Source organism: Thunnus maccoyii, chromosome 15 (assembly GCF_910596095.1).
Source record: "Thunnus maccoyii chromosome 15, fThuMac1.1, whole genome shotgun sequence".
NCBI classification, from domain to species: Eukaryota; Metazoa; Chordata; class Actinopteri; order Scombriformes; family Scombridae; genus Thunnus; species Thunnus maccoyii.
In genome coordinates this window covers 9,854,599-9,875,851 of record NC_056547.1, presented here as the reverse complement: position 1 = coordinate 9,875,851, position 21,253 = coordinate 9,854,599, and the positions used below count along the sequence as shown (strand labels likewise).

Below are 21,253 nucleotides of genomic sequence, written 5' to 3'. Positions count from 1 at the left end.
GGGGAAAAAGATGTAACTGTACATGTCATTATTTTTTTATATTAGCTATAAATTCCCTGTAAAATAAAGACACAAAATGCATCATAAATTGCTTCTTTCTACACATACAAATGGAAATAACCATGTTTAGCCACTTGGAAAATAATTTTCATGATGATGATTTATGTTCATAAATTCTTTCCAGGTGGTGCGTAACAGTAAGTACAAAAAATAAATCATTCTCAGTGCTTTTATTATTATTTTTTAAGAGCAATTTTTATTGGTTTTGTGTGCGTACAAGAGCTTCTGCAAACATACTCAAATGCAGATGTAAAACAATGAAGTAATCACACAACAGTGGTGCATTAAATCATTTAAGTATTACATAAGTTTCCTGTCCCTCCCACATGAAGCCCACCGACTGGCTCAACAGCTATTCCCTAAATATCCAAGCGATTCCATTAGTGTTCATCTATCTATAAAGGACCAAAAGAGACCTCAAAGATGTAGTTCATAGTACCACAAATATGACATAAATACACTGTAATGGTTACAATAATAATGGTACAAAAGTATCCTAAACTAGAAAGACAGAGGAGGATGGTTAAATAAATCACAAAAAGGAAAGTTATCTTTGTGGTCTTCCACATTAAGGGGTGTATGTGGGTTCTTGTTGTACAGTAAAAAAGGGGATCCAGATCCTCATAACTCCTTTTGAGTGTTTATTTCTCAAATTTCAAGAAGCACAGTGTCTCTAATCCATCTTGTGAAGTTAAGTGGAGACCAGCACTAGAGAATAATCCTTCCAGTTATTAATGAACAATATCTAGACAACAAATGGTCTTCCTCAGGTGAAGGTGAAGGTAAGAACACACCTATATGAAGTAGATGAGCTGTGATGACACACGTTTACTGGAAGTGAATCCCCTTATCCCTCCTAGTAACGAAATGATTGGTCATACTGTCCTCACATGTATCAATTACCTAATTCACAGATGATGAGTTCTGTGTCATCCATGTAGAACGAAAGAACCGACGTCTTTGGACACGTTTCACCAACCAGACTTGTTGCACAAACCTGGTGTTTTTTTAGATGACCACAGACGTTGTTGTTTGTGTCATCTTGAACAACTCAAAGTATTCCAAATATCTGGATTTGTTAAGATCCTCACTGGTGTTGTTTGGGCCCCTTTTAGAGTTTGAACACATGGTGGCAGTATCGCGCCGATAGAAAACAGCTCAAAGGAAAATGCTTCACAGTTTAAACAGCACAGGACATGTGGGTGTCACTTTGGTCTGTTATCTAAATATAAAGTAGGAGGAGGAAGTGTCTGTATTAGATTTTGACAAGTGATGATCTTCAGGTCTGTAGACGAAACAAGGACGGTGTTCTAATATATAAAAATCGTGCTTCAAATTTGGTTTATTCGTCCAGTTTCCATCAGAGAAGGGTTCATGAAGTTTCTCTGATAGTCTGGAACAAGCTATGCAGCTGTTTTGTATTGTTTGTAAGGATTTCTGTGACAAAAACAGATGCTAAAACAATAAAAATACTAAAAATAAAACAGAAAAAAGCACAGAAACACATGCCCTGATTCCTCCACCAGCATGTCAGTACTCTTATTTCAAATTGCTGCCATTAACTATACAGGTCTCTATGCAGCAAATTGGTCCTCAAGGGTCATTAGCTTATTCCTGAACTGCTCATACTTAATGTGGTGCAATGATGCAATGATTACCAGTGCAAACATGCAGAGTTACAGTCTTTTAATACAGATTTATTTATTGAGTTGGAAAGTTTGAGAAACAGAAATGTTAAGCAAGAACTTAAATACCCTACTGACACTGTTAAAGTTCAAATGTATTGAATTTCCCCACTGTGTGTGTGGTTTTAGACCCGTTTCTGTGTCAGTCAGCTCTTTTTAAACTCAAATTAGCATTTCACTCACAACTGCAGCGTAAAACTATGAGAGAACCGAAAAGAACACAGTCAAAGCTAATTAAATACACAGAAGAAATAGGTCTACAATATTTAAAGTATAGTAACTGATACATTTGTGGTATGACTCAAATGTTGAGAATCCATTCCTCCAGAATGTCCTTCCTCTAATGGAAACAGATGCAGAAAATTAAGAAACCACCCTTACTGTAAATTGACTTTGAGGCTAACCTTCACTTGTAGTTTTATTCATACTAATGATCCTTCAGATCTGGCAGAGTACATTTCTGCCTGCAGCTGGGGCCTTTTTCAGCAAACGAGGCCCTGCTGAGCTCAGACAAGCTGTAATTTCAGAGCCTGCAAATACTTTACAGGAAATGATTGTGGTAAGCCAAGGAAATGACATAGACTCTCCAGCGCTCTTCTAACTCTGTATATCTCCAGCGAGAGCCAAGCGTCGCTCTTTGCTCTTGTTGTTGGCTAAAGGTATTGCACGTTGCCTCTCTGATGACCTTTGGGTGTTTGTTCACTCGACAGACAGGTGAGCAGCTGACTTTTTGATTGCTGCTGTTCGTGTATATCACTTCAAGTTTCCATCTCAGCAGTCCAACACCTGTTTGCTGTTTCTCAGCTCGACTAGACAGTGTCTCATCGGGGAGCGTGCGGGAGACAACTGCTTCAGGGGATTGGGGCAAAATGCAGCTTCAGCTCCCAGTCTCTGCAGCACCTTGCGTAGTTGTGTAATTGTGGTAGACCAGAGACAACCATTTATGAGATGTTTGGCACGCTGCCCCTAGTGACAGACGTACACAGAAGCTTCTGCTGCTGTTGAGTCCAGGACTGTGGGTTCTGGCCCAAGTATCAGAGCTGCCAGGACTAAAATAGCTCATTGATTCACCAAGCCCTGTCAAGCTCAGTCTGAAGCGTTAACATTAGCCAAGCTGTTACTCTCTCTTGTTTAGAGCCACAAGGTGTCCTGAGATCTCATTATTACTGCCCCACAAAGACAAAAAGATAGCTAAACAATGAGATATATCAAGTGAAAGCTAGTTGTTGAGATAGTCACAGCTAGCCTTACAGTAGCTAAAGCTAAAGCTACATTTATTAATAGATTTTTCCCTAGCTGTTGTCTGTAAATCCATTTTGATGAGACAACATCTTGGTAATTCAGTTAGTTATTCCACATAACATGCTGCTAAGCTTTTGACTCTAGTGGAATTCATGCAATGTAGTGTGGTTAATTGGCTACCATTAAATTTTAAATTAATTATTTTGATTTTAATACAGATATTGACAGTTAAAGCAAAGCAAAGAGATATATATAGAGAGATATATAAGTGAAAGGTAGCTGTTAGCCTTAGTAGCTAAAGCTAAAACTAAATTTACTAATTGGTTGTTCTCTATTTGGATTTGATTGAGTTTGATAAGACACTGCGTAACCATGGTTACATAAAAAGCCTGCAAAGATATTTTAATTGCAAATGTAACTGCTTAGTCACGCTTTACATGATCTCTTTTATTTATGTTTTAGACACTGAAACAGTGCCATGGGGTCACTCAAATCGCTACTAAACATAAGAGATTTTAAAGATTATTTGAGTACATGTGGTAATTTAATTAGTTATTCCACATAACATGAGGCAGTAACTAAGTCCAATCATTATGGCGGGAAAAAACAAAAGCTAACTCCTGCTAAGCTAACTAGCTTAACAGTCACCTTTTGACTCCAGTGGAATTCATGCAAATAGCGTGGTTAACTGGCTACCATTAAGTCACACATTTTGTATTTTGTACGCTTGTATTAAGTTGTAAATTAGCCTAATGAATTACTTTAATCAAAATAAAGCCTGTTTTCTTTGACTTTATTAACAAACTAGTTAAAGTAAGACAACTGAAAGGACACATTTTATTAGTAGATGCTGCATTTTCCCTTGTGAAGTATATCCAAACGTAGAATATAATACATCTTTTAGCCATAGTATGCCCTTACAGATGAAAATGTCAAAGTCCCCAGGTGATAATTTTGAATGATTTTGGTAATTCCCTGACATTTTACCTAGTGTCTAGACCAGTGTAATATATCTACATTTACTAGATAAACTGGGACAAAATTTTGTTCAGACATTCATGGTTCTTAGAAGATATTTCGACTTTTCCTCTCTTCTGAAATGTCTTGATAACTATTGGATGGATAGCCATGAAATTTAATAGCCTACACACAATCATGTTCCCCTGATGAACTGTAACAACTGTAGAGATCCCTCAATCTACAAGCACCATCATCAGGTCATAACTTTAATTTGTCCAATTCAGTTTATGACCAAAAAGCTGCAAAGCTCCATCCCATAAGCTTCAGCTATACTTTGTGTTTTGTGCTAATTAGCAAACGCTAGCATGTTACACAGTTTGCCAACCAGCCTGAAAACTTAAACCAATTTTCTCTCAATTTCACTGTGTCTGTCATTGCTGCGCTCTTCCTTTGTAGGGCCGATTAGCAGAGAATAAGACAGACTTTTAAGATGGATCTGACAACTCCTGATTTACCGTGTCTGTCGGCGACTTGGGTTAAATGGGAACCCTTTTAAAAAGTCATTGCATTGCAAATTCCTTTCTTTCTGATCTCCCCAGAGAGCACAAAGTGGAATGCAGTGGATAATAAAAACAGTTAGATTGCTTTTAAGTGCCAGCCAGTGTGAGCCTGAAAGATTTTTAATGAGATTTTGTGATTGGGAGCTGAAGAGAGAGAGAGAGAGAGAGAGAGAGAGAGAGAGGGAGAGAGGCACAATCTCACTGTGGTCATGAGTTTCTCTTCATCACACAGTCCTATCTATCTATCTATAGAGCAGCTTCTCCACAGGGAGACACTACATTTCACTCAGATTATAATGAAAGAAAGAAAAGAGGGGCAGGTGAAGATAAGGAGAGAAGAAGAGAAAACACAAAGGGGCTGCTTTTAGCTGTATCATTTAGTTGTACACACCCAAAACATACAAGTTCCCGAGAGGCTCCTGCAGAAGACGCCCCGTCACTCTTTACATTTTATCAATTCACTACACTTGAACCAGAGAAAATGTGCTGCAGCTGATAGGGTCACTCTGAAAAACCACGTTTCTCACGGTCCAGAGGACATGTGTAGCGGTGTCTCATCCTCCGCTTGCCCCTCATTATTCTCCATGTGTCATATCTAATGTTCTACACGCAAAGTGAAGAATTATTTGGCAGAGGCACCTCAGAAATCCTTTCAGTCCCATCTTTAACGGACCCCTTTTTAAGATTAGAAGGTACAAATAACTCTGATCAGATATGACTTGAAATCAAAAATATCCTGGAGGAGTCCACGAGGATTTGATTGAGTTTGACAAGACATTGGGTAACCATGGTTACGTAAAAAGCCTGCAAAGATATTTTAATTGCAAATGTAACTGCTTAGTCACGCTTTACATGATCTTCTTTTATTTATGTTTTAGCCACTGAAACGGTGCCATCAGGTCACTCAAATTGCTACTAAGCAAAAAAAAGATTTATATTTGAGCACGCAAGTCGATTCTTGAGCTTGTAAATAGTAGTTTGACAAAAATAAATAAATAAATTAAAAAAAACTTAACTTAAGGTTTTAGCTATTTTTTTTCCTGGAGCTCCAAACGCCACCCACTTAGGAAGACTGTGAAATGTGATTGAAAGCTCAAGAAAAAAGTTCCATCTGGAAGTCCGAGGAAAAGTTACATCAGGACATTACAGTAGCAAAGAAATCATAACTCAAGGTCTACTGAACAGCTTTTATATTCCTGGAGTTTGACACGACCGCTGTACAAACTCTATTAGCTGATGAAGACAGTGAGATGTGGCTGAAAGCTCCGGTAAAAAAAGATTTATGTTGATTGTTAAAAGTTCATCATTCTTGACCTTGGAAATAGTAATGTGATAAAATAAATTCTTAACTCAAGGTCCACTTTTTTAAGCTTCTTTTGTCTCCACTTAGGAAGACTATGAGATGTGGTTGAAAGCTCTGGAAAAAAATAGACGTATAGGACTTAAATTTAAGCGTCAGAGTTAATTCCTTTTTGAAGAATAGTAGTTGAACACACACACAGAAAAAGGTAACTTTAAATCCACTCGATAGAGCTTTCTCATAGTCTTCATCAGTTTAAATGTGGAGTTATTTTGGGTTTCAGTGTCCCTTAATTGCCTAAACATTGTTTCAAACATGTTACCTTAATATGAATAAACAGCTGATTAGAGATATTGGCATGAAACTGATCGATATTTGCACAAAGTAACGTCTATTCTATTAAATGTTTTGCTGCAACTTAATTGTCTCCTCACTTTAACTGTGAATGTTTTTGTCTCTGTACACTTCGTAGTTACTGTGGTGTACATAGTAGGAGCATAAGTAGTGGTTGTTTTTTCGTGCTTCATCTTGTGTGTGGTAAATTTTATGGTATTTTTTTGAGGTTGCTTATCTACACTGTGCATCTGTTCTTGTACTTCTGCAGCTGTGACATTTTAAGTTTCCATTGTGGGATCAGTAAAGTTCATCTTATCTTAAATAAAGTTAGCCTTTTTAAAACTTCTACAAAAAATAAAGACTGTTAGAAATAAACTGATCAATTTTGTTAGAGACCAAATTCAATTAAATATACACTAGTCCCAATCAAGCTCTCCTATGTTAATCTAGACAGTCGGTGTCAATATTTTTGACTAACAGGAAGATGTTGTTGTTGTTGTTGAATGTTTTCAATGTTTAAGTGCTGTGAGAACCACAAACTGAGTCTCAAAGGTGGATTTACTAAAACCTGCAAATTAAACAGATCTGCATGACTAGATGCCACGAAAAGTAACATTCTGCTCTCTCTTTGTGCTCCCCTGGAAATATTTCATTTTCTATAACAAATCTGTTATGTCAGAGAAATTAAAAGACACAGTCACATGATTACGAACAACCCTTTACTTTGTCTGTGGTGAGAATCCACACGTATTGACATTTACGAGGAACATTTACAAGATTTACTGTCACACACCCAGCAGTAAAACATATAGACGATATTCTACAGGTGAAAATGAAACAATCTCATAAGGTGCTTCATAATATGCAACAGGAATGTTATGAAAAATGTCCACATGATCCTACAAAGACACCGATACTGCATCTACATTTATATTCATACCATAATATAAAACTATCTACACAAAAATAGAGCAAATATTTACAGAACAGAGACTATTTACAACATTCAAAACAGGCTTAAAGACAAGAGAGCAATATACATATACATATACATATATATATATATATATGTATATATATATATATAAACTGTAAATATATATATTTATGCTAGATTAATGTACACATGGTGTCTGTGGTGAAATGTACAGGAGCAACATGGCTGGAAATCACAAATTAGCCATTTGAAGCAACTGTTCTTTGAACTGCTGTGAGTGATGCGAGAGATCAGTGACTCTGTCCACCATCTCCTGGATGGCAGCTGTGTTTGGGTAGTTCAGGGCGGCCATCTTGGTCGCTGCCACCACCGTCTTTAACAAGTCACACAACACGTTACTGGAGTTCATCACCCTGTTGGCCACCTCGGGAGCCGAGGCTTGCCTGGACAGAGTGTCTCCGATGAAGACCAGTTTGTGGGCGCTGAGGATAACGAACTTGCTGTGCGCCACAAAGATGCGGGGAGGCTGCCCGGCGCTGACGCAGCTGAAGAAGGCGTCCACGGCGCTGAGGAGCGTGACAAAGTGTTGCTCACACTGCTCGGAGTAGAAGCCGAGCAGCTGGCGGTCCCGTGCGCACACATGAGTGGAGGGCGACAGGGCGGACGAGGAGTCCGACGGGGAGGCCGAGGTTCTACCTGAGTGTTGGTGTGACATCCACTGTGAGATGTCGTTCTCCACGGGTTTGATCACTTCCTGTTCCAGCTTCTTGAACTGATTGATCTGTGAAGGGTGACAGGATGTAGGTTATTTTCCGACCTTGCTTATTAGCATGTGCTGTATCTTTTTGATTTTACAGAGATAAATCGTAGGAAGTCATGCTCTAAAAAAACGCAGCTAATATTAAAATTCTGCCCTTTTGCTGGATCACAGACAAAAATAGAAATCCATTTCAAACAATAAAAACAGGAAGTGTTCTGGGCAGTTACACGACCAAAAAGGTTTATCTCTCTTTTTAGTTATTGGGTAAAACTCTTCTATAAGCCCTCCTGGTTAGCATTTATAAGTATACATTTAATTAACATTTAATAAATGATTTATAACACACTACAATGTAGTTGTAAGCAGATATACATGTTTATTAATGTATTTTTTACCAACTATAACTGTGAAGACCCATAACCAGTATATTAACAGTTGTAATAGTCTAAAATAATCTTCACAGGAGAAGTTATAATTGTAAAGAAAATCCTTAATAATATCTTAATAAAAGTCCTTATTTCTGCTAAAACTATTTGTTAAATGTTTATATAGCCTACTGTTTGAAATAGAGGAAGTTAAAGTAAAGGATTAACTTTATTTGCTATGTGTAAGAGTCTTTGCACCCAGCCAGTCAGCAGCTGTGTGTGTTTAATGATATGTTAAATGAATATATGAATATATGTGACTGATAACAGAGATAGAAGAGCCACCCTCATCACTGTAGAAACAAAGAGGAAGCCTCACCTGTTCCTGGCCGAGCTGGTTTTGACTCTGCTTGATAATGTTTTCTTTGTCCAACAGCTCCTTCTGCTGACGTTCGAAGTCATCTTTGCCCTGTCGAGGAAGACAAGGAAGTGAGAAAAGGCATTCAAATATAGAATGAGATCTACTCTCTATGGTGTAAAGTTGGTGGGAATAAAGCAAATAAAGGAAACGTGAAATACTGAAAAACAGAAGGGCTTCACTAATCTTACCTGTAGATGTACGTAATCGTAGTCCTCCATCCAGCTTTTTACACACTTCTCACTGTTCATATTGTCTTTGTCTTGGCTGGAGGGCACAGGGAAGGGCTTGGTCTGGCCCCCGTAGTTATCATTGTCTGAGGAGGGGGAGGTGAGCGGGTGGATCATGTTCTCATCAGGTGTGCTCCCGATAGAGAAAGACCCGTCCATGTGCGTCCGCCTGAACAGTAGCTCAGCGCTGCTGCCTATCGTGGAGGCCAGCTGCTTGGCGTCGTCCGGTACAGTCCTGGAGACCATGACGAAACGGTCCAGGTCGTCGCTCTTGTTGTGGTGCTTGGCGGCGGCGGAGGCGGCCAGAGTGTTCAGAGCCCAGTTGCAGTTCTCCAGGACTTGGTAGATCTGCAGAAGGATCTGCTGCGAGTCCTCCAGGCGTCCAAGCTGCCTTCTCAGCTTGCTGTGCAGGCTGGAGTCTGATAGCGCTGTAGCGTTTGCTGCAGCCCCTCTACCAAACACAATGAAGTCCCCCAGAGCTGCCCGGACCCTGTCTAGCACTGTGCGCACATCGTTAGCATGGCGCTCCATGAAGGGAAAAGTCCTCCAGTGAGGGGATGCCGCCATGGAGTGTAAAGCCCCGACTGAGGCCTCCACAGCCTGCTGCAGACGGTACAACCTCTGCACAGCAGCGTCCAAATCCAGAGCCAGACGGCCCTCAGAGCTGGAGCCTGTGGAGGACGAGGAGGTGGACATGCTGCTGCGTGTGCTGCCGGTGCTGGAGAATGACAGACGGTTCACGCCGTCTGTCACGTCTCCGACTGTGCGAGCATCCTGAGCAGGGATGTCGTAAACTCCTTTGCTTCCGTCTCTGTCAGCGGGCGAGGTTCTGTGCTGGGAGGGCTGCATGCCCCGGGGGATGTCGTATACGTCACTGTGACTCTGAGACCCTGCTCCTGAGTGAAGGGCGGGTGGAGGTACGTCATAAATGCCTTCATTGCCGTTGGTGTTTGGGTGTTGGTGATGGGCAACAGGCTCCACGCTGGGGGGGAAATCATAATGCGACTGGGGGCTCTGTGTGGGTTTGGTGAGGACGGGCGGCGGTACGTCATAGATACCCTCCTGTTTGTGCTTGAGAGGCTGCGGGAAATCGTAGTTTCCCTCCTGGAGGGCGGGGTTGGTCCTGCAGGGAGGCACCGAGTAGACCTGTGGGCGAGGACAATCATTAGTTTTACAAGCAGCTCAAATTCACAGCAGCATTAAGTCAGCTGATTTTCGCCGGATCAAGTTTGTACAGCAGCGCTGCAGTTAAAGATTGAGGAAGTGAAAGACCTTCTGGCTCGTGTAGATACTATATTTGAAACCTCAAAGTTTCTGCCCTTGATTCCTTCCTCTAATGCAGCGTCAGAGCGCAGAAAAGCTTTAACCTCCCACTCACTGTGTGTTCTGGCGTACATGGCACACAGCATGTTGGGAAAGCAGCAGGGTGAATAAAATGGTGGCCTGTAAGTGATTTCCATCATCCTTGAATTGCACTCTTAGACAGGCCTGCCCCAAACTGTAATTAGGAACGACGCAAATAACAGGTCCCAGCATATTTCAGGTTATTACAAACAAACTGATGGCTCTCTGCCTGGTTGGGTCTGGAAGTCTGGTGAAATCTTAGAGGGTCTGGAAAGCTAACAGTTATGTCCTTGACTTTTTTGTCCCTGCTGGAGAGTTCAGACACAGAACCATACTCATGGAGTTTTGGTTAAACTCTCCTGGCAGGCAAAGCTTTCATTTCGTGCAGCCACAAGAATGTCATAAATACGACATTTGACGTATTATTCATTTATTATAGACAATTAAGAGAAATACTAGGAACTGTATCAATAAACATAAAATAACATTTTCCGGACACAAGCGGCTACCACTTCCTTAATTCAACTTTATTTGACTGAAATAAACGATGTGTCTGACTGATGTTCCTTTTCATTTTGGAGGAAGATCCACTAACTGTTGAGATGTTCTCTTACCCCTTGTGAGGAGGGAGGTATGTCGTAAATCCCTTGTGTCCTAGGGTCCATTTGAGACGGGGGCACGTCGTAGACTCCCTGGTTTCGGGCACCGCCTTGCTGTGCAGAGAACATCTGACCAGGCGGAATATCGTACACCTGAAACATGAAAGTCACATAAGATAAACATCAAATACTGAATAACAAATTATGCTTAGTGAAAAAGTTACGGAAACAAAGAAGTGAAAAACTCTACTAGTTTTACTTCTGTAGAAGAAGATAATATGTTAACTAACATCAGGACCGCACTGCAAGTTTTATCAATTTAACACAAGATGACAAGACAAAACTGTAACCGTCAAGGTTCTTTTTCTGTAGAAAATTAGGTCACTGCAAAGAACAGGATATGTGGTAGATCAGAATAGGAAACACATTTGAGATCAAAAGAAAGAGACAAATTCTGAGTTACTGTTTGCCTAAAACTATTCTCGCTCTGTTGTTGATTACTGTCATTTTTGTTTTTTTTTGACTGATTGACAGCTGCGGTAGATGGAAACAGAAGATGAAACTAAACAAAAACACACAAAACAAAAGTATTTATGTTTTTATACTGTGTATATATCATACCGGTGTGTTTGCAAGTTGCATTTTCTTAACGATAGATCATGCATACATCATATTTTTGGATTTCTCTTACAATTCCAGGCAGCAATTGGCTTCCATTCATTTCATTTAGCAGACTCTTGTTATATAATCATCACAGTAAAACCTCAAGTCTGCTACACTTTTGCCAGCGTTCCACTATCTCTGCAAGTTAATGCACTTTCATTTTGCAGTACATTATCTCAAAACAACCCACCAACTTTGACCTGAAATATTAAGCAGACTTAATGTTTGCTTTGTGCGATAACACAAGTAAAGCGAAATTTCAAGAGGTCGTTAAGTGGTTTTGTGGTACAGAAATGAACAGAAACCCCCAAAAAAAGCTGGAGACTGAGAAATGCATTTAAATTATTAGAACAAAGCAACGTGTGAAGTTTGTGGTAAATGGGCTAAAACGTGCAAAACCACTGGTATAATTGTTGAAAATGAAAGAAAAACGATATCAAGAAAAGTCTGAATAAGTGCAGTTTGGCACTTTTTTATCATAAATTTTTATCTTGCATGTGTTACTTATTTTATTTTATTATTTTTTGTTCATGATTACAAATGAGTTCTGTAAGATTTTTTTTAAAAAAACAGCCAAAATGTAACATACATCCATTTGAAATCAAATCAAAATGTGCAATGATAATTATTATTAGATTTAACTTATTTTCAAGTAGCCAGAATAGGTCATACTGTTATACTGTACATGCTGTGGGAATATGAGACACCTACCCCCTGTGATCTACTGGGTGGGACATCATAGAGGTCCTGCTGGTTGTGCTGACCGGGGCTGTAGGTGTAGGACTGTCCCACTCTGGTCGGGGTCACCACCTGTCCAATCACAGCAGGGGGAGAGACAAACAATCAGGGCTGCTGTCTAGAAACGACACCTGGGGCACAGCAGTGTGCTCGAGACAAATGCTCAGTATCACAAATTGCAAACACACTGCTCCTCTCCTGCCACCCATCTCTTAGACTTCCGTACATCTGTCCTGGATCTCCGTTGTTTTGCCTGTTTCTCATTCCAAGTCCTCAAATGACCCAGCAACAGTAAGTGAGTGCAGTTGAGGCAGATAGATACTGACAACAGAGACATCCTCCCTGTTTCAGTTTATTTGTGGAGAATCTAGCGCACAGGAACCTGGAGCAGCACACTAAAGCAGGATCCTTCGTCAGGAAGTTTACACTCAAAACAGTCAGACTGTGTATCTTTTGCTAAACAGTGGCCACAAATGACAATTACAAGAGTGAATTCCTCTTAATTTCTCAAGATTTTCTTGAGTCAATTGCTTTAAGGATTTCAGTGGGATGTTCTGGTGGTCTCAGGGTTTAGTGTGCTCACCATGTAATCACAATGTCCCTGGATTGAGTCCAGCGGGGGACTTTTGCTGCTTTTGCTGCATTCAACCCCCTTATATTTCCCTCCTTTGACTGTCAGCTCTATACTGACTATATAAAAAGGCAAAAATACTGAAATAAATACCCGAAACGTCTCCTGCAAAGTACTGTGTTTATTTATTATCGAGATAAAACCAGTGAAATGTTTATCTGTGACAAACAAAACCTGCAGTGTAGAAAGTCAGCCAACTGTCTGAGTAATGTCAGTTACACAGCAACAATATTTATCAAAAGTTTGCTGACATAAGCGAGAATTAGTGCATATTAGCTAATGGTCATACCAGACAGCAAAGCCCCTTGAGTGCAGTGTGTTTTATTGGTTATTTTTTATGAGGAAAACTGTTTTTTTTCCCTCCTTCTTTCAAAAGTTATAGTCCTGCTTTAAAGGTTAAAAAGCTAATATATTGAGACATTTTGTGACTAAAGCTGGCTAACATTAGCTCGCATTAGCTACTGGTCATACCAGACCAGATTACATGTATTTTTCATCTTTGAAATGTTACAGTCATTTAAAAGGCCTAAAAGCTGAAATATTAAGCAAGAGAAAGTGATAAATATAGAACTAAAAATTGAGTTTGATGGGTTATATTTTTAGCTCTACTAGAGAGCAGAATAAGTCACAAAAAAACCAAAAAAAAAAAAGAAAGCTTAAGTGGTGCATTTGAGCTATAAAACGCGTAAAAGTTTTTATTATAGTACTGGCTGAAATATGAGTTTTAAAATCCAGGAATATTAGCTCCTGGCGAAGTAATCATTGGGTCGTTGGTACTGATGAACAACCCACTTAACATTTTGTGCTGTAGGGATTTAATGCACCTTTAAAATATTTTACACTGTGGTGCAGACAGGCTACAGAATAATGGTGCGATTACTGCTTGGAAAACAAAACACAAAACACATTTCGCTTGCTTCACCTGGGCCCGTGACATTTCTGCCCCTGTTAATGTTTTTTATCTCATATTCCCCTCTCTTTTCCCGTCAATGCTAATCAGTCCCTCCACACCTCCTAATCCCGGTGTTTCCATCCCCCCCCTCCTCTCCTCTCCTCTCCGTCTCTTAGCCCCTAAAAGCAGAGCTGCAGACCTCCTTGCTGCGTCAGACAGACAGAGGAATGCTGGGAATGTCCTTCCCTGAGCCCAGTACTGCTCCTCTGCCCCCACGCACCACTATCGCCACACTGGAACGAGCAGGGTTCATTAACAGGGCTCGAAAATAGGAACCATACGCATGGCTTCCTGGCAGAGGGGAAACGTCTCCAGGGAGGTATAAGACTTTAGTCCCAGCATCCACTCTTGAGTCGCCGTATAGCCGAGTTAATATCCTAATACCATCTCTCATACTGCACAGACATTTATCGGAGCGTGAGCAGTAGGAGCGGTAACCTCAGCCAACTCAGAATAGGATTAATGTTTCTGAGGAAGAGGCAGAGGGGAGGGAGGAGGGGGGTGGCTGGTTTGTAAAAGAGATTTATGAAAAAAGGTAACAGAGGTGGAATAGGGGAGAGTGAGAGGAACGGAAAATGAGAGTACGTCGCCTAGTATGGAAAGGAATGCCATTCATCTGAGCTGGAGTCTGACTAACAGTAGTCCATATGGTTCTCATAAGTCCAATCTGAAACAAGCCCATGGTGATTTAAGGTGTTCATTGTTGGCATTCCTGTCCGTGCATGCATCATCCCAGCAGGCCCGTGGGGTCAGAGCTGAAACATACACTGCGGGCTTTAAATGCGTCAACTCGGCTCTGAAATAAACCAGCGGAGGAATAAATAGCCTCGGCTGCTTTTGGCTCTTCTCACGCACTGTCGCTCGTAGACTCTGGGCTGTTAAAAGCTCTCAAAGCATGTAACCAGACACAGCAGATAGCGAGCTAGCTGTTCACAAAGTAACAACAAAGTGATGCTCGGTAAAAAAGGTCACTTTAGCTTGGCTGCTGTCCCCGCGGGTTCGAGTCTGCGCGCTGACGATAAGCGGGGATGTCTAGGCTCGGCTGCCGTATGCAGATGGCAGCGAGGTGTCTGTCAAAGACCTCGGTGACCTTTTTCCGCAGGTACATGTCATTGCTTTGAGTAGCACTCTGCTCATCAGTGGCTCCTCTCAGCCGCCGCCAGATGCACACTACTCATTTATTTCCCATCTCCTCCCTCTGTTTACCCAGCAGGCTGTTGCTGCGAGGCCGCCTCGGCGCTGCTATAATTGCTGGTGGGTAAATATTTACCGCGTCCAATGAGGTCGGCGCTTTTCGTGGCGGCGGTGGCAGAGAGAGAGAAAGAGAGGCGCGGCGATGACATCATGAAGAGCCAAGGCGACTGAGCAAACATTTGTTCTCACTCAGGTGATAAAGGCTCTTAGGATTCCTTCATGGAGGAGGCAGAGCAAACCGAGTGACTGAGGAGGGATCAGGTTTAAACTAGTGCCCTGAGGAGCCAAATAGAGGCCTTGTTAACGCTCCGACGCGTTGCGGTGAGTGACGACTTACGGCTCTTTCAGCAGAATACCGTGTTTACTTAGCATCCTGGCAGGCTCAGGTTTTGGCAGGTAGGACTTTTCAGCTTTACTTCAGATTCATTTGAGAGGTGTCGTCATAACGTAAACAACTACCTCATAGGCTTGTTATACACTCAGTTTTTTTTATATATTGCACAGGCAGCACGTTTTACTGCATTTAATCTGAGCAATGATTTCACTCTAATCTCATAATCTTATCGTGATGATATTATCTTATGACATTATTGTTCAAAGTCCAAATTCATAATTGTGAGTTTCTGTTTCACACATAGTTTGATCTCACATAAAGTGTAAATATAAAGCTGAAATGATTCATTGATTAATTATTAATTAATTGAAGATTAATTGGCAACTTTTTTGATAATTGTCCTGTTTAAGGCACTTTTAAATGCAAAAAAATGTACTTGTTTCAGCTTTGAATATTTTTTGAATATTTGCTGGTTATCTTCGTCCTCCGTGACATTCAAATTAATCTCTTTAGGTTTTGGACTGTTGGATAAAAAAAAGCAATTTGAAAATGTCAACTTGGGCTTTGGGAGATTACTGAAATGGATTTTTTTTTTTTTTTTACTATTTTCTGATTGATAATGAACATAATTGTCAAAAGTCTTTGCTTTGAACATCAGTTTGACTGTTTTATAGATGATGTTTGCTAATATTTGCCATATCAACAGACGACAAATAAGTGGAGGAACATACAGTAAATAACGCAAATACTTCCACACACAGTCTGATGAGTATGAAAATGATGAAAATCATATGTTATGGACTTTGCAGATCTCAGCCCAGTCAACACTTATGGAAGATTTTGGACACAGCTCTCAACCACCGTCATCCAAACACCAAATGAGGGGTTATCTTTTAGAAGAATGGTGTTCATCCATCAGAGATCTATGCCAAGATGTAGTGAGGCTGTTCTGGAGGCTTTATACAAGTTTTCTTTTACCTATCTGCACATCAAATATCAGAAAACATCTGTTATGATATTGTGATTATAGTCGCCCAGCACAGCCTTGGTATACTTTAGCCCAATTGTGTGTGGGTGAGTAATAGCACCTGTGTGTGGCGAGTCTTTATAGGAAATCATCATTTCACACCCTTTCATTGGTAACTTGCTTGCTGACATGAATCAACAACCCTAATGAGGCTTTTCCACCAAAGATCAGCTCATAAAAGACGGCGATAATGACACTGCTGACAATGTGGCAACTGCCCTCTATTGAATTCAATCCATCCATCTCATTACTCACACCTCCTCATCTCCTTTCTTTTGCTGCCACCTCTCCTGCGCTCTTATTCATCTATCTGGACAAAGTCAACCTCTGCCTGTTTCCTACCTTCAGCTCTGTCAGCACAGCGCTGTTGGCTAACCTTTTAATGATTGAGGGTGGGCAGCAGAGAGACCCAGATAGAGACACCCAAGGGCACAGGGGAGAATGAAATCTAAATCACCAGCTGTGGCAAACTAACCGTGCTATCAGTCACGTATTGGTTGATTGTGTCACTTTCTATGTGACTGCATCTCCTAAATGTAGGGTGTTTTCTGCTCTGTAATAACCTGCCCTTCTTTGCTTTGCTGAATCACAGTACAAAGACGTCTCTTGCGGTGCTGCTCGATAACATTCCCCTCCACCACTTGGAGCTGCACCAGCCTATTAATGTGCCAAACTAATTAATGCAGGTAATTAAGTCTTGAATCCTGCGAGGCCTTCAGCCATCTCCATAACACGTCCAAGTGGCTAAACCCAAACAGACAGCGAGCTTAATGAGGAGCATTAAAAGAGAACACACTGATTTTAGCACGAATGAGGATCATCTGTCATCCTCTCTGATCAAAGCGGCTTCTTAATCCTGGGGCATGATTATCTAAAAAGACGTAATGTAAGAAGATGTCTAGCACTCATTGTTTACTATCTAAGAAAGCAATATCATGAGACAATCCCCTGAATTCTAAGAGAAAAAAAAAGAGGATAATGTGTAATGAGAAATGTTTTGAAAGACCCCTCAGTATAAATCTTACAGAGTCTACAGACGTGTTAGCAGCTCTGTGAGGCTAAACTTAGCTATATGCTAATGCTAGAATAGCAACATGATCACAGTGACAATGCTAATATGCTGATGTTTAGCAGGTATAATGTTCATGATCTTAGTTAACTGTGTCAGCATGCTAACATAGCTGAGGCTGATAGGAATGTCATTAGTTTTGTTTTGGACACATTCAAATTTTGACCTGATGTTGCCACTAAAATAAATGTTAAATGGATTGTCAAAATTATTTCAACTTATCCTGAGAGAGACATGAATCATGACATGATTTCACTCAAAACCATAAACGTCAACCTCATGGTGGCATTAGAGGAAAAGTGAGGGCCTCATTGAAGTGATTAGGATTCACCCTGATGGACCATGAATGTCTATTTCATAACAATCAATCTAATAGTTATCTCAGTCTGAACCAAAGTGGTCGACCAACCAACCGACCGCCTGCCAGACTTCACCGTCCCAAAAGATATATGCTGCTAACATGGCTGAAAACTTTCCTGTCTTTTCTCCTCCTGCTTTTAGTAAAGTTCATCACAGACTCTGTTCTGAACTTTTAAGGGGGAAAAAGTCCTCTCAGTATGTAAAACCGCAGAGCAGATTACTTTCGGTGCAACTGATTTATGACCTTGCCCCTCGGTCAGATCTCATGGGCCAGCGATTCATCACAACTGTGACAATGGCGAGCAGACGAGCGTCTGAAGGAGTTGGCTCGCTCCAGGAAGAAATAACTCACTTATCTGGAGCTGAGATCATTGTGTGCATGATTAGGCAGCGAAAATATGGCCGAGGCAAACAAACAAGCCATTCATTACAGACAACCTGGTTAATTCCAAACACAGTTTTATCAAGGTAAATGGCACACCCTCGTAAGCCATAAACAGTTATCAGACCACTTCCTTGAGTTGTGTGGGAGCCTATTAATCCTTTTGTACTTCTTTATGGCACTACTGGATCTATGGGTATGACACAGTAAACGGAGGAAATGCCCATACAAGGAGCAGATCTCATGAGTCAGGAAGTGAGGAATGAAAAGGCCGTCTGGTAGGAGTAGATAAGAAGCTCAGCAGAGATCTTTGAACTCTGAACCCAACCCATCTTTGAACACCGTGACCTCAGCGCCTGAGTCAGAAGGGGAAGCACAGAGGAAGCGGGAATACCGAGGAGTGAAACAGACACACCTTTCAGAGCCGGAGAAGAAAGAGGAAATCAAGAGCAGCAGTCTCATTGGTGATAAGAAATGAGCTTTTAAGAGCCGAATGATGAAAAGGCGGCACAAGGCCTCCATGTGAGAAGACTCTTTGTGCGACCGAGAGCTCCAGGCATCTGTCCCACATGGTCCCAGCTCGGAGGCCTTGAAGGGAGGGCAGCTGTGGAGCTCTTTAGCTCACCCTCCCAGGAGGGTTACCCAAGGACAAGGCCACAGCATCAAACCAAACAGCCAGAGAGGCAGAGAGCGCCAAACCTCAGTATGCCTTTATATACCAAAGCCCCACACCACATGAAGAGAAAATATCCAGTCACCAATCTGGATTTGCACTGTGGGGCTGGCATGCAAACCCGAGGACGCATTCTGGGGGATATATGCAGACAAGAGTGCACGAATGCATGACTGTACACGCGCATACACACACACACATACATGGTGAGGAACATATAGGAACCTTTCTCTGTGGGAGGGGAGGAAGGCTTTAGCGTAATATGAGAGGGGATTATCAGTCTAGGAAGCCTGCATCAGTCTCCATAATCATTTGGGAAACGAGTGTGCGAGTGTGTGTCTGTGCTTGAATGCACTTGACAACAAGAAAATGGCTGTTTTCCTTCAGCGCCATCGGCTTTTAGCACGTTACACCGCACACAGCGTGAGTAAACACTCGCGGCCTGTCATCAATACTGCTCCGCAAAGACAAGCAGTAGTAAACAAGACTGAGTTTGGTGTTTTGAAGAGCAAAGGTCAGGGTTTGGGTTTCACATCAACAGAAATGATCCCCCCTTAAATGCTTTGACGCAGTAAAGAGCGCTTACAGAGTTACAAACTGGGAGGAATGACTTGTTTGTTTGTTTTAATGATATCCTCAATATTCCTCAACATAAAAACACAGTAGTGTCCAGGATAATTTCACAATACAATGGTTTTTATTATGATTATAAGTGTAGTTATTTTAGCTTTGGGAAATCATGTTTTTTCAGTCAGTCTAACACTTTGTAACACACATAAATTCATCATTATTAAACACGTTGCACAATTCATATCAGGGTCTCTCTGGTAGAGTTTAGAGGATTAAAACTCAATTTAATTTAAAAATAAATGATGTATTGAGGTCAACTGTAGACTGAAGTTAGTTAAGGTTATCTGTAAGAGACTGAATACTGTAGATGTTTTGAAAAATTTAGAGTAGAGAGAGAGAGTTGCTATTTCACATTAAGAAACAGAGAGTCATCCCATTTGCTCTTTGATGGATTTAGATAAAAAATTCATACTGAAGCTCACGCTGGTCTGCACCATTTTATTTTTCTGCTGAATGTTTTTATCAGGTTTCTATAAATCATAATCTTCAACTTCTGCTCTCTCATGTCAAAACAACTGGATGTTTTTTTTTTTTTGAATAAAATGCACTTTGGGATAAACTCAAGCTTTTTCTCTTTGAGGTTTTAATTAAATAACCAGATATTTTAAAATGCAGTTTTTCATATTTTATACTGAAGATTCAACCAAAACAGTTTCATATCCATCCAAACCGTGGAAGTGCTCCAATTGCTGGTCACGCAACAACATCCACTCAGGAAAAGAGCAGGACTAAAGGTAAAAAGATTAGTCGATTAATTGATTTGTTGGTAGAGAGAGAATTTGGGGACATTTTAGAGTTGCAGCTTCTTAACTGCGACGATTTATTGTTGTTTCTTCTCTTATATTATAATAAACTTTTGACTTTTGTACTATTGGCCAGACAAAAATATCAAATCTGAAGATAAAACCAAGGACTCTGAACTGCAATTTTTCACTATTTTTGAATGTTTTCTAGACCAAACAATAAATTGAATAACTGAGAAAATAAATATTATTTGCAGCCCTAAGGGGACGTCTTGAACCCCCGAATGCCTAAAATAACCTCCCATTTGGCAGCAGTATGTAGCAACAATACTTGCTGAGTTTGTCTTTTCCTGTGTCACCGCAGTTATTGCTGCTTTGGCTTAAACAGGACTGACTGTGTCCACAGGGACTGACGGTGCTTCTGTCCAACAGTCAGACGTCACTGGAAAACAACAGAGCCTTGTCTGGATTCCTGCAACTCACATGTAGACCCAACTCATAGAAATGAATGTGTACGTCTCACACACACACACACAGAGTCAAAATCTTTCTGTTAAATAGACAGGAACAACCACTGAAAATTGCACCCACTTTGATAACCACAGATCGGGGGGAAAGTTAAACGTCCCAAGACTTAATTTAATCTCTCCAATAATATGATTACAGCACAAAACACACTTTCATTAGAAGCACATTTAATTTTCCATGTTATCACCTAAGCCTTTTTAATACCAGTCCTCAGTTAAGCCTTGCAGCCTGTTAGTGGAAAAGAGAGGTGTTGGTTGACAAGGCTGCTATGTGTGTGTGTGTGTGTGTGTGTGTGTGTGTGTGTGTGTGTGTGTGTGTGTGTAGGTTGATTAACAGGTCTCTACTCTCAGCCCGCTGGCTCTGACTGACTTTATCACAACCGCTCCTGTGCAGTGAATCACACAAAGTCCTCTAAGCTCCCGGTGCCTGCTTCCTCGTATTTACCTTCTAAAATGCACACCTTATCTCGTTTCAAGCTCATTTCAATGATGGCTGAAGCTGATTTGTTAAGAGAAAAAAAAAAAAACACCCCA

General features: G+C 40.9%; 1 protein-coding gene across 1 annotated transcript in view; it reads right to left on the bottom strand.

Annotated features, from left to right (window-relative positions):
• Positions 1-6,843: 6,843 nt before the first annotated feature.
• Positions 6,844-21,253, bottom strand: part of nedd9 (neural precursor cell expressed, developmentally down-regulated 9) — a 31,845-nt gene continuing 17,435 nt past the window's right edge. The window contains exons 3-7 of the mRNA XM_042435243.1: positions 12,171-12,269; positions 10,812-10,949; positions 8,815-9,999; positions 8,585-8,674; positions 6,844-7,861 (exon numbers count right to left, since the gene is read on the bottom strand). Of these exons, the coding sequence (XP_042291177.1) occupies positions 7,313-7,861; positions 8,585-8,674; positions 8,815-9,999; positions 10,812-10,949; positions 12,171-12,269 (2,061 nt within the window). The 3' untranslated portion in view covers positions 6,844-7,312. The remainder of the gene's footprint in view (positions 7,862-8,584; positions 8,675-8,814; positions 10,000-10,811; positions 10,950-12,170; positions 12,270-21,253) is intronic.